The 12,883-nt window shown below is 40.7% G+C and overlaps 1 protein-coding gene across 12 annotated transcripts in view; it reads right to left on the bottom strand.

Moving 5' to 3' along the window:
• LOC110966119 (unconventional myosin-IXAa-like) overlaps nucleotides 1-12,883 on the bottom strand; it is a 156,368-nt gene that overhangs the window by 108,327 nt on the left and 35,158 nt on the right. For all 12 annotated transcript variants that reach the window (XM_051952624.1, XM_051952625.1, XM_051952626.1 and 9 more), the window contains exon 2: nucleotides 11,545-12,514. In XM_051952624.1, coding sequence (XP_051808584.1) covers nucleotides 11,545-12,447 — 903 coding nt within the window. In that variant the 5' untranslated portion in view covers nucleotides 12,448-12,514. The remainder of the gene's footprint in view (nucleotides 1-11,544; nucleotides 12,515-12,883) is intronic.

A 12,883-nucleotide genomic window follows, 5' to 3' on the forward strand; every position in this document is an offset into this window, starting at 1 on the left:
ACTGCAGACAGGCTCTTTGTAAATCAGCAACACCAGTACCGCCAATGTAAGTGAAACATATAAAAGCCTGGATGTTAATCTGTGATGACAGTGTGGAGGATGAGAAAGCATTTTATTTGAATATAAGAATGTAAGCATAATGAGCAATACTTAGAAATACTTCTAACTATTGGACTAAGTAAGTGATCTAAATGTAACCCTTTCAAGTCCAAACCCACTGTCAGGTTTAATCAGGCATGTCATCTTTAAAAACACTGACACAGGCACACGGTCAATATTTATCTGAAACAGAAACCCCCAAAACAGAAAAAAATAAATAAAAAATCATCAGATTCAACTTTGGAATGGTCTTAGAACTAGTTGTGAAGTGATGGCTCATCAGCTAAGCCTGAAATTGTGACTGTTCATCTGAATTGCTTTATTCTACATGTCTCATTTAAAAATTAGCAAAGATACATCACTGGCTCTGACCAGATTCAGTAAAATCAAATAATGTTGCGGAAAGCCACAAGTGACTCAGCTGTGACTAATGGTCATGTGACAGAAAACTTTTTTTTGCTGAACTGCAGGCTGTGTTGAAACAGAGCAGATGGTAAACAAATGAAAAATCTAAGTAGTAAAAATAGCAGATAAAGCCTGTGGTCACTTGGAAAAATGTTGTTTTCAGGTTTTCTACATTTTGTAAATTTATTATTTAAACTAATTCAACTTTAGTTTTTTTCTTTTTTAATAATTGATGGTATTATAAATGTGTTACACTGAACAGAAGACATGTTTGAATTCTCTCTGCTTCTAGCCATGGATGTGCTTTTTCTATGATGTGCAGGACTTTAAAATGTGTGGATAAACACACAGAAAGTGCTTGGAGTTAAACCAATTTGATATGACAGTGTATTACAGTCAAATTTGATGCGATGCCTTTTTGAAGAATGTTCTACCTCTTTGTTTAATGTTGCACTTCATCCCTCATGGGTGCCATTATTTTGACTCTGTTCTACATCACCATCACACTAAACCATGATCTGGTGTTAATGAAATCTTAATATGAATCTTAATGAATAACCTTTTAGCTGGGAAAAAAAGGAAAAAGTATTTTCCCGCTCCACAAAATAGCAGCAAGAACAGAAACCTGGCCACTGATATCATACTGAACATTGTTCAGGTCAACTATACGGCCACAGAGCATTTGAGTACACTGTGTACAGCTGTCTGCAGGGATAATGCACACTGTATGAGCTTCCTGAGAAAGGAAAGCAAGAATGCGCCAGAGAAAGACAGAATGAGAAGGAGATGGGGATAATCCAGCGAACAGATGTTTGGGTGCACATCGAAGAGCGCTCACTGCCCAGAGGATACGGATTATAGGGATGGAAGTGCTAACAGGAACATGGAGGGCCTGAGGTGGGCTACGCGACTATCAAACACACATCCACACTGGCTAGCCAACGCACGATCCTCTGAGGTAAAGGCAGCAACTACTGTTAAGCCACATGTAATGAAAGACTCATTCTGTTGTTGCTGAAGGAAAGCTGGGATTCAAGGAACTGTGAAGATGCAGAGAAGACTACAGAGGAAGTAGCATGAGAACACAAAAGTAGGACATTTAACAAAGAAACAGGGTTTTGCTTAACATGCTACCTGTGCTTGGTTGTTGTTAAATCAGGAGGAAGGAGCTGCTTCATGTTGAAACTCCAGCATGTGCAAAAGATGAATGAGAGCCGAGGGAGGCACTCCCACATTCACAGTACCACAGTGTAAAGTGCCACGCAATAAAACCAGCCTGTCCTGTGCAGAGAGCACGGCTGACAGCAGAGAGCTTTTGGATGTCTCATTGTGATTTAAAGACCAAGGACACACTCAGTCATGGGTAAACTTCTATTCCCCTGCTGCTGGGAGAGCTGCCTGCTAACACGTTCTGACAGGCACCTCTCCTCTGAGCAGAGGTTAGCGCCGCACACACCACATATAATGATACACACAGCGCAGCGGAAACCATGCAGAGCAGGACTGCCCTCATTCAAGTGGGGAAAAAAAACAGCTCCCCTGCAATACGCACATGCCCTGAGCGAAGGTGCCGCAATACATGCATGCTTCTTTTGCCGACCCGTCATCCTCATCAGAGGCACTGCGGTTTTCATCTGGTCGGTCAGGTTCAGTGGGTTCACCCACAACAACCGTGGTACCGTTACTGTACAGTAAGTGTGTCCATATGCCCAGGCTTCATGGGATTTAAAGCTTTAAAAGTGAGTAGCTGTCTCCAATCCCAGCCACTGTGGTGCTGAAAAAGGGTACTGGGCAGTTCCTCAAGCTCTTTCACACACACTTAATGATACACACTCCTTTGAACCCACATTTTTAAAACCAGAGTGCTGAGGCACTACCTGGAGCCATCTATCAGCCACAGGAGACAGGTCCTGTCCCTGAGGGCCTGGTTAAGAGCAGGGGGGACATCTGGATGGGAACCATCTGGTGAATGAGGGGGGGTTGTTTGGCTACTACTGCAGCAGGCAGGCAGGTCTGCTGGCCACACCATCAGAACAAAGACATGCTGTAATCTGGCCCCCACGGCCCCGCAGGAGCCCTGGCTCTGTCTGGCCCCCAGACACAGCACCACACAGCTGGGGTCATTCTCAAAGCCTCAGCCAGCCTTCAGGAGGATATAAAGTGCGGATGTATGCCTGTCATGCAGGAGTCTGGTTCACCTTTAGTCATGTCTGAAAAAAGGTGAGCTGCCTCTACTGTTCAAAATTTAAAAACAAAAAACAAAAAAAAACCTCAAACACTAACATTGGACAATGTGGGGAAGTACATTTGCAAAATGTTCACTTTCTCAACTTGGTAAGTTCCTCTCAGTTATTTTGGTTTGAAAAATATTCCAGCATTCAATGGACATTAGCTTAGAAAGTACTGAGGAACAGCTGCCAGTTCACTGAGGTAGAAACTGATCCTCATCTGTACCTGGAACAACAAGACAGCCAAAGTGTCCATCAGCAGTTATTGACCTTTCAAAATGTCTGAAGAGGATGAACCTCAAATCATTCACTGAGTGTGCATACATCCCAAATTTGGACGTGCATAATGGCTCTTTCACATGCAGAGAATGAAGTTTCTGGAAAAATCCATTTTCTTCAGTGTTTTTTTGGGTGGGGGTCCAAATTTATGAGTCCGTGTAGAAGTCTGTCCAATGTACATGAGAATAAAAAAGGTCTTTTTTTCCCCAACTCATCCTCCCTTGACAATTTATAAGTCTGCCTCTACCTTACTGATGATCCAACATGATGTTGAACATCTATATTTTCACCAGCACATACAGCCTGATAAACCCTGAGCTACAAAAGCTATAGATGATGTTTGAGAGACTTCAAAACCATAAAGACCTGGAGAGAAACGGCTCAAATCTGGGAGATTTTTGTTACTATTTCACAACATCTTGGCATGCCGTTCCTCTATTTTATGCTGCCCTTTATTGAGTAGTGCTAAATCACTTGTAAAGAAACAGAAAAATCAGCTGTTGTGACACAAACCTCAAACTTCATCTCATGTGGGTTAGCTGCTAGAGTGAGCACAGAGTGAGAACAAGAGGTCACATAGCTGCAATACCCACAAAACCTGTGAACAATCTCTAAGTCATTCGCTACAAGACATCTGCGATCACTCTGTACGAGAAGTCTGTCACATTTGAAGTGTGACCATTTAATTCAAACTCAGGCATTTTTACTTTAGGTCACCGTCATGTTAAAAATGTGAAAATAAAAGCACCGAGTAAAGTCAGCCACACAATTTTCAAAGAGATTATCATCAATAAAATTTCATGAAATCAAAAAAAACTTGCAATATCTTCATCTCTCAATACTTTCCAACTTCTCTGCATTCTTTAAGGTTCTCAGCCCTGTGTACATTTATTCCAAGATGCAAATCTTTAAAAAAAAAAAATAAATCATATAACTATATGATTTTTTTTTAATAAAGACCAGAACAGTACATTTGGCATTTAATATTTTCTGATTATTACACATTTCATGCTCTAGCCCCAGTGGACGATGTATGTGCGAGACCGACTCAAACCAAGCTATTAAGTCCATTATCATTGTAATGAATGAACATATTGTTCAGTGAAATTGTGTAGCTCACTGATGTATTTTTGGCAGTTTGTGGAAAAATTTTAAGGAAGAGAAGAGAGTAATATCAGGATGTCAAATAATGTTTGTCAGTCGAATCAGTTATTGTTAGTTTTGCTCCTACAATTTGCTAACAATACCGAAAATACACAATTAAATTTTAATTACTTCAAAATAAAAACAGGCTAAGTAGTTCAGCGGAGAATAAGGGAGGAAGAGTGACTGCAAGTCCAATCTGATCTAATATTCCAACACAGTCAAGTAAAACTTAGATTTTATCTCATGTGTATATTTAGCTGTCTGAATATCAATACTCTGCAGTGAAGCAAAGGACAAAAAACAAGCATCTGAGATCACCTGACTGCACAACAGCGACCACACTAAAAGACACACAAATGGACACAGAAGCCAAGTCCTTCCCATCAGCCTGCCAGCTGTCTTCCCGTCAGCATTATCCTGTTGTACACTCATATCTCTACTGTCGCCTGGCTCTGAATGCAGCTCAAATTACACATGACTGCAGTTACTGGCCATCTGTGGTGCATTAATAAAGGCTTTTATATGACAAGGAATGATTCCAGCGGGCGATCAGAGAATATCAAAAATTGTTAGATGATACCACTGGTGTGATGTAATGCTGACGGTCATTGTTTCTCATGTGGCTGCACTGCTGTATTTCTGAGAAGAGTCACACGGTGGTCCAGCGGCTACAAAGGCTGCACTGAAACCAAAAGGTCGCAAGACTGAACTCTGCAGCAGCCGATATGTGCATCAAGAGCTGAGGGTCATCAGTCACAACAATAAAGCTCTGTGAGCTCAGTCATAGTGAGTCAGCTAACTGCTGAAATGCTGCTGGTAAATAAAAAGAGAGACTGTGGTGTTCCTTTAAAGCCAAACACACAGAGGTACACGCTACAGCGTCCTTGAGAGAGAAGCAAGGTCAGTCACAGCAAGGTACTGTCTCCACCCCGCGGTGTGGAGCACCTGTGGTAAAGGTGGACACTCAGGCTCGCTGTCATAAGCTGGAAAGTTGTGAGCATGCAAATGTAGCAATATATACAAAAATACACCAAACATCCGGCAACAGTCTTCCAGTATTTTGCATTCGACCTGTTCACAATTTCACACATCAAATAAAAACCAACAAACCACTCAATGAGCTTTTGTCACAATTTGCTTGGAATCATTAGTTTGGGTTGTAGAGGCTCTGAATGACCTCACACTAGTTAGTGGAATTAGAAATAAAGTAATTATGCAGCTAGCAGCATAATATTGCATTTAATATAGGCGGTATATATAAAACATACTATGCATTTAACATAAACGCTGGAGCATACAACAAGAAACGATTAAAAGGGTCGTTGGACAGCATGAAAATGAACTTCTAATCAAAACTAACAGCATAAATTCAGGGTGTATTTGCCAGTATGGACGGCAAATCTGGTGTTGCTTGATAGTTTAATGATGAAGTTTCACAAAACTCATATCATGAGGAAATGAACTCTAAAGCTACTGTTCGTCCATAATTATTTCAGTGGGTTTGGAGCCGACTGGTCTGGTAAGTGTCAGTTTGTCTGTCAAAAATTTTTTGGTTATGAGCTTGTTTTGTTAGAATATGTTGTGTTAATAAACTGCTTAGATCTGCTGTTTCATAGCAGCGAGTTCTCCACACTAACTCAATAACTGACTAAACTACATGCACCCTTTGCCTGCATGCTGTTGACCTCGCACTTAATGGTAACATGATGTGAAGTAGTGAACTGAGCTTGATCCAATACTGAGGGATAAACAGCAGAGGAAGAGGCATGCAGAGGTGAAGAAGTGGAAAGAAATAAGAGCATGGCATCCCATTTGAGCCTCTCCACCCAAGTTCAACCAACATATATATATATATATATATATATATATATATATATATATATATATATAAAAATCAGGCTGTGTCAAGCTTTTCCATTTCATTTGTACCTTCACACTCACTAAAAGCTGATTTTCTTTCATTTCTCCTGAGCAAAAAGAAGCTTTCACTGTTTAGACTTTAAATGGAAAAAAAGAAAAATCCCAGCTTCCCCACCTCACAGCCCAGCCTGTGGTGCAGTTTACTTCTCATTTTAATTTTGTCAATCAAATATGGAAGATATGACACTTATAATAATTGATTTTAAATATTTATAAAGAACAAGGTTTAAAAAAATAATATTTCACTCATCTGCAGGTTCCCCTCCCTCCCTCCATTCATCCAGTTGGCAGTAAGCTTCTTAAGTGAATCCAAAAAGAATGACTTATCCAAGTCTACAGACTCCCGTACAAATGTTCTTAAACCAAGGCCCAACCACAGCGTCTCCTGCCAGCAACACATATCTCAGCCTGAAAAACGCTTCATTCTTATTTCAGCATATATTTTTTTTACTGCTGCTTGTACAACTGAAAATGTCGAAGTCTGGACATTTACCCTTTATTTTTTGCTTTGGGTAACGAAGACACACACAAAAAAAAAAATCATAGTCATGATGTAAACTCAGTAATTTAACAATTATATTATCACGTCAATGGTTCATTGTATAATGGACAAAATGTTAAATTATTGTTAGAACACAGCCTGATGACACTTGCAGGGCTGTAAAACAGAGAAAGAAAAAACATGAAAAATCCTCATGAAAGAGAAGCAACTAGTGATTGTTAGGCATTTATACCAGATAAATGATTCAGATAATTAGATTCAAATCAATTCAATTAATCAGTTAAGTTCAATACATTTTTTTATGTCAAGCAATTGGTGGTTTCTGCTCTAAAGTTTCTATAAAATCCCTATATAGTGGATGAATCACATCATAGTTCACCAGTCAGAAGTATTTTTGTAACAGTTTTGCAGTAATATAATGAGCACCACTGCATTGTGCATTTATAGAGTTACTAAATATACCAACACTCCGTTAGTTCAACAATTTGATGGACCCATTTATTTCAGCTGTCCTAACAGCAGTTCGACTGTGGGTTAATATTAGCTTGATCTAACGGCTAGGTGACAAATTTATTTTATTTTTATTTTATTTCTTAATTACCTACTTATAATAAAGTCAAGGGGAAAAAAGTAGAATTCCAATGAAACCACTTTAAGCTACTTTGAATTTAACTACTTTACCTTATTTATCATAGCACACTACTAATATTTTTAACAATAAAGCAAAAATGAAAATTTTCACAACTAAAAAAGTGGACATACATAAATTAAAGATGGGAGATGACAAGAGATCCAGGTGGTTGTAGATTTCTGCAGCTCTGGACTCCTTCATGAAAGCCATGAAAACCAACGGAGCCAAAGGACCTTCATTATCAAAGCATGATAGGATGAGCCACAATGAAGAGCACACTCTGGGTTTGTTCATGCAACTAAACCTTTCTTTGTCATCCCATGCATTTACATAAGACTACCCAGCTTTCTATTGTATATTTTTTTATATTACTATTGATGAAATGCCTTCCTATATGATCTTTCAGTGGATAAAGTGGCCTAGGACATGCTAGCTTGGTGTGGGCAGTGACTAGCCTCCACCAAAAGAAGACAAATTAGCCTCTGGGGAAGGTCAAAGGTATCATATTTATGTGATATAGGACTGAAAACCCTTTGTGGTCAAACCAAAGTCATAATTATCAACAGAACAGAGCATTTAACATTACACAGGACAACAGAAGGAAGTTCAAGCTACTGAACATATCAGGGAATCAATACAGTGGCCAGACTTAATACTTCATCTGGAGTGGCATGCGTTTGAAATCCATCTAATCAGCCTACTGACACTAAAACCTCACCAATGTTTGAGTGCAGCAATATTATTATCTGACAAAAGCAAATGATTCTGTAATTGCCATTACAACTTGGAACTAAAGAAGTGGGCTACTTTAGCTCAGCAGCCAATTAAACCCTGACTGACAAAACGTTTTGCCCTGAAATCTGCTACTCTACAAAACATGTTGGTCCCCTGGGCTTTCAGAGCAGTGCATCCCATCTCTATATCCAGCTGTTGTTGTTAACAATGCATTCATGCGAACATCATGTTCAGCTGTCGGGGGAAAGCTGGAACATGTTCATGCACAGTGATGCAGCTGTTTTGGGATATATGGCTACATTTCTATGTATTGTTATTACACACACACACTTTATGTCAAACTGTCGTTTATGTTGATGCAAAATATGGCTTCACGGTGTTTTTGACCGACACCCAATGACATTTACTGCTGTGTGTGGGCCATACTGGATATATCCGGAAATGACTGCTACTAACCCTGTATATTATCAGTCTCCTTCCATAAACACACCACATTGCTAAAAGATTTACATGTTGTATGTGGGTCTGCATTTGTACTGAAATAATTCTACTGGACATCAGATTTAGCTTTTGGGAAAAACACTTGTTTGCTTTTTGCCAAGAGGGACACTAGAAGACTGATACCTTTCCCATATCTTAGATGGATGCGTGTCAGGCTTGCTGACAAAATCCACCTACAAGCATCTACCTTCATCATGTTTGTGTAATCTGACATTTCATCATTTTACGGGGGTTGCATGGATTAAAGAAAGTAGATACAGTGTGATATTTTGTGAGTCTCTGAGGTGCTGGAAGGTGGATTTTGAAAAAAATAAAAAAATTAGCCTGGCTAGCTGTTCCCCGAATATCCAGTATTAATGCTAAAATAACTGGCTGCTGCCTGTGACCTTATGTGCTTGTGCTGATAAGAGAGTGGAATCAAATTTGTCATTGAATTCTCTACCAGGAAGCAAATAAATGTGTTGCACAACATGTCAAATTATTCCTTTAAAACTTGAAACAGTTAGGATGAATAGATTAGATTGGATTAGATTAGCTTCTTACAGCCAAAAAAAACTGTCAACATGAAAAAGGTACCAGCAAACAAACTGGAACCAGAAATAAAGCATACAGTTTGTCACACCACCTCCAAACTTTTTTGTTTGGTAACATTTATTACGTCCCCTTTGCTTCTCTCACCTTGGTCAGACAGGTGATTGATGGGGAAGTGATTAGATGGGACACAGTCATGGTCCCGCACACAGCACACAAGCCACCAAACCGTATCTAGTTCCCCAGAGAATACTGTAATGTCCCTCTATCTGTGTTATTATCAAAACAAGCCTTTCAGCCCTTGCAGTGATGTTGCCTCTGGCACTTGAGTTCTGACAGGTATTCAGTAAACCTGCATAGCAGTGCAACTGTGCCCACTTGATGTCAGGTTCAACCACAGCTATGTGAGAAAGCTATACTAGTCATTTTCAGCACATGTAATGTATCCCTTGTTTTGTTATCATGCAAGAGGTTCTTAGGGATGTTTGGCATTGTATCCATCAGGCAACACATTAAAACTATGTTCCTCCAAAGACCAATATCAACATTTCACAAATAGCAGAGACCATTTTTTTCCTCAAAAGCAGCTGCAGTAACATGTTTTTTTTTTTCCTGGAAGCAGCTAAGGGGTCATAAAGGTGATTCATGATTTCCAGATGACAAACCGTATATTCCACTGACTGTACAGCAGCCTCATTTGCTGTACAGTCCTCCACATGGGACGCACATGGTGTCAACATGCACAGCTGCCTGTGGACTTGACATCCCTATACGTCCTGACAGGATGCTGTGAGTTGCAGAACAAAATGGCTGCCAGAAAACAACAAACTAATAGGAGGCACCAAGCCCACACGGTCATATTTAGACTCAAAAGAACATGTTGTCCTTGAATAGACCTTAACAAAACATGAAATTCCCAATGAAATTCCATAATCCATAATCCATTATTGATTTATAATCCAGGGGGGATTAGGCAACATTCCATTAGGGGTTTTTTCCGTCAATGCAGAGATTGGACACTGCAGAAAACAAACCCCATTTCTGGGTCACATAATAAATACACACTATATATACATACACAAATAACAGACTCATATGTTGCAAGGCTGGGGCTAAATATAGATTTCCTTGCCTGTTAAGGAATTCCAGCTTCAGAAGGGCATTTCTATAATCCATTTCATGCTTGGTCTCATGAGCTGACATTCCACCACCAGAGAAATAGCCTGCTGACTTCTCGTCAGATTTCATCTCGCTTTTGACGCTTCCTTTCTACAAGCACAGTGTCTAATTCACAACATATGAACTGCATTCAGCTTGGCAACTTACAGCTACACTAAGTTGAGCAATACCACACAGCATATTAGCTTGGCCAATTTTTTGCCTACAAAACTAAATTAAATGGGGCAACTTGGTAAAAAGCACAACAACAGATGAATAATGTTTCATGAATAAGCACTATAGCAGTGTAAATGTCTAGATCAATATGGGAGCCTTTTTAATCTGAGTTTTGATCTTGCTATGAAACGCCTTTGGTCCCAAGGCCCTTGCAAGACCACAACAATGGTCCAAGAAGGCACTGTCAGACATGTCCCTCAATAGTCCACTTGCAGCTTTGATAACAAAAGACAGCTTGCAACAAAATTCAGAAACCCTCATTACAAACCAGTCAGTCAAAAAAAAAACATGAAATGTCTACACTTGTCAGAAGAACAATATGCAAATGCCATATTTTGAATAAAGTTTATAAAAAGATAAACACAAACCAAATTGTTGAGGCATTATGAACAGAAAGTAAATACTGTCAAGCTGTGGAAACAAAAGTCATGTCTTCAAAACAGAGCATATGGCACAGATGTAGGGCACAAACTGATTACCTGCATCCCCATCTCATCTACTTTCTTCCTATTTAACTTGTAAAGCCAAAATTCACTGTGCATCACGCAATCTGATATGACTCAAATTAGTCTAAATGGACCTTTATTATGTCACCAGAAAGTGAAAATTTGTGCACTGTTTTGGTCTCTCTCTTCTACCAATAGGTTCCAGGAACTAAAGATGACAAGAACTTAACCTCAGAAGTTTAAAAATTCTCTTTTCATATTCCTGATTGCCTTTTTAGTGGGTAGAAACTGTAGACCAGGAACTAAATATAGGCATGAGTACACTGTGGATCAAACTACAAGTGAAATCCCTGGCTTCCTAAAAAAGTTGGAAGGTTGAAAGGGACTGTTAGACCCAACTGAGATGGCCTAAAATGAAATCAAACAGTCGGGTACAATGGACACAAATGCATACTGAAAATTTCATCATCAGATATCATGCCCATCACCATTTACCAAAGATCTCCAAAATTCTATCTGCATTACTTCAAAAAGGTATATCTATTGCTATCTAAAATGGAACTCCTGATCAACAACAATAAAAATCAGTTCAGTTGTTTCTTGGTCAGAACTAAATTTCATGAAAAACAAGTTCATAAGACTTTCAGATACTGACAGCTAACATGTGAAACTACAACCTCCGTAACATTTGTTAAAGGCTGCAGGTGTTCAGAGTTAGTTCCTTACCTCTAACACAGGTCCTGCTCCCAGGATGATCTGCTCCACCCCACTGGCGAACCCCTTCTGGCTGAGAGCAGTCAGGTGATGAATGAGGAAGTTGGTGCTCTGAGTCTTCCCAGATCCACTCTCACCAGAAATTACTATGCACTGGTTCTTTCGTCGCTGCAGCATGGCATGATACGCCACATCTGCCACGGCATAAATGTGTGGCTCCAGCTTCCCCAGTGTGTGGTTGTCATACAATTTGACATATTTAGGATTGTAGATTGGCAGGAACTGGAAGGGGTTAATCACAATAAGAATACTCCCGATGTAAGTGTAGATCTTCTCTTGGCGGAAGCGTGCTCGAAGGCTTTCCAAAAGAGCACGCTCTGTCAGCTCAGGGAGAGCGCACAGGTCAGATGGAGGGTCACTTCCTGCTGGCTGCGGGAGGAAACCCCGTTCCACCATGCGTCGTCGTTCCTCAGTGACCCGCAGCCACATTTGTAGGCTGCCGCCATAATGAATAGATCCATCCAGGTTCTTCTCCCGTAGGAGGAAGCGGTAGTCATCCCCACTGCCCAGGCCACTGCGGTTCTCCAGGGCACTTCTTGGCCACAGCATCATGCGCTGAACAGGGCAATCACCGGGGTTGAGGATCCATTCCTCCCCGCCAAACTCCTTCACCTCAGCCAACACATAACATTTGGTACGCTCCAGGCGCAACCTTTCAATGAGGCACTCGATGGCTTCAGCAGCGGTGGTGTTCTTGCGGGCGCTGACGGGGCAGTAGATGGTACCCTCAGCCAGGGAGCCTGGATAGACGCGCAGGGCAAACTCCTGGTCCTCCAGGCGGCGCCGCATGGTGCCACTAATGGTGGCCATATTGGCGCTGCTGGCGTAGCTGCAGCCGCCATCTTGCAAGCTCATGGCGACGCAGCAGGTCCCATCAGCAAACTGCTCTCTGGGACCGAAGGACTGACTCAGGACATCCCAACTAGAGGAGGACAGAGACAGAGATGGGGAGAAATTGAGAGAAAAGAATAATGTTAAAAATGATGGCTGAACTTCAGAACGGAGAAATTAGTGGTTTCAGACATCACTACACATCCTCACAGGCCTGGGGCATTTCTAGTACATTCAGTTACAACAGGGTCAGTAGAGTCATGGCGATTTCATCTGTCCCATGACAGAGTAGGCTGACTCAATAGGCTTTCTGTTTTAGATTGTAAAGGGAACCACTATCACAAATGCCACAAAAGAGGAGCATGACACAGAGTCAAAGAGAGAGACGAGAGCTGATAACTATTCAAAACAATGAGGAACAGTAGCTGCTTCATGAATTTAAAGGCTACTGGCTGCAGCT

The sequence above is a fragment of the Acanthochromis polyacanthus genome, chromosome 8 (genome assembly GCF_021347895.1).
Source record: "Acanthochromis polyacanthus isolate Apoly-LR-REF ecotype Palm Island chromosome 8, KAUST_Apoly_ChrSc, whole genome shotgun sequence".
In the NCBI taxonomy this organism is placed as follows: Eukaryota; Metazoa; Chordata; class Actinopteri; family Pomacentridae; genus Acanthochromis; species Acanthochromis polyacanthus.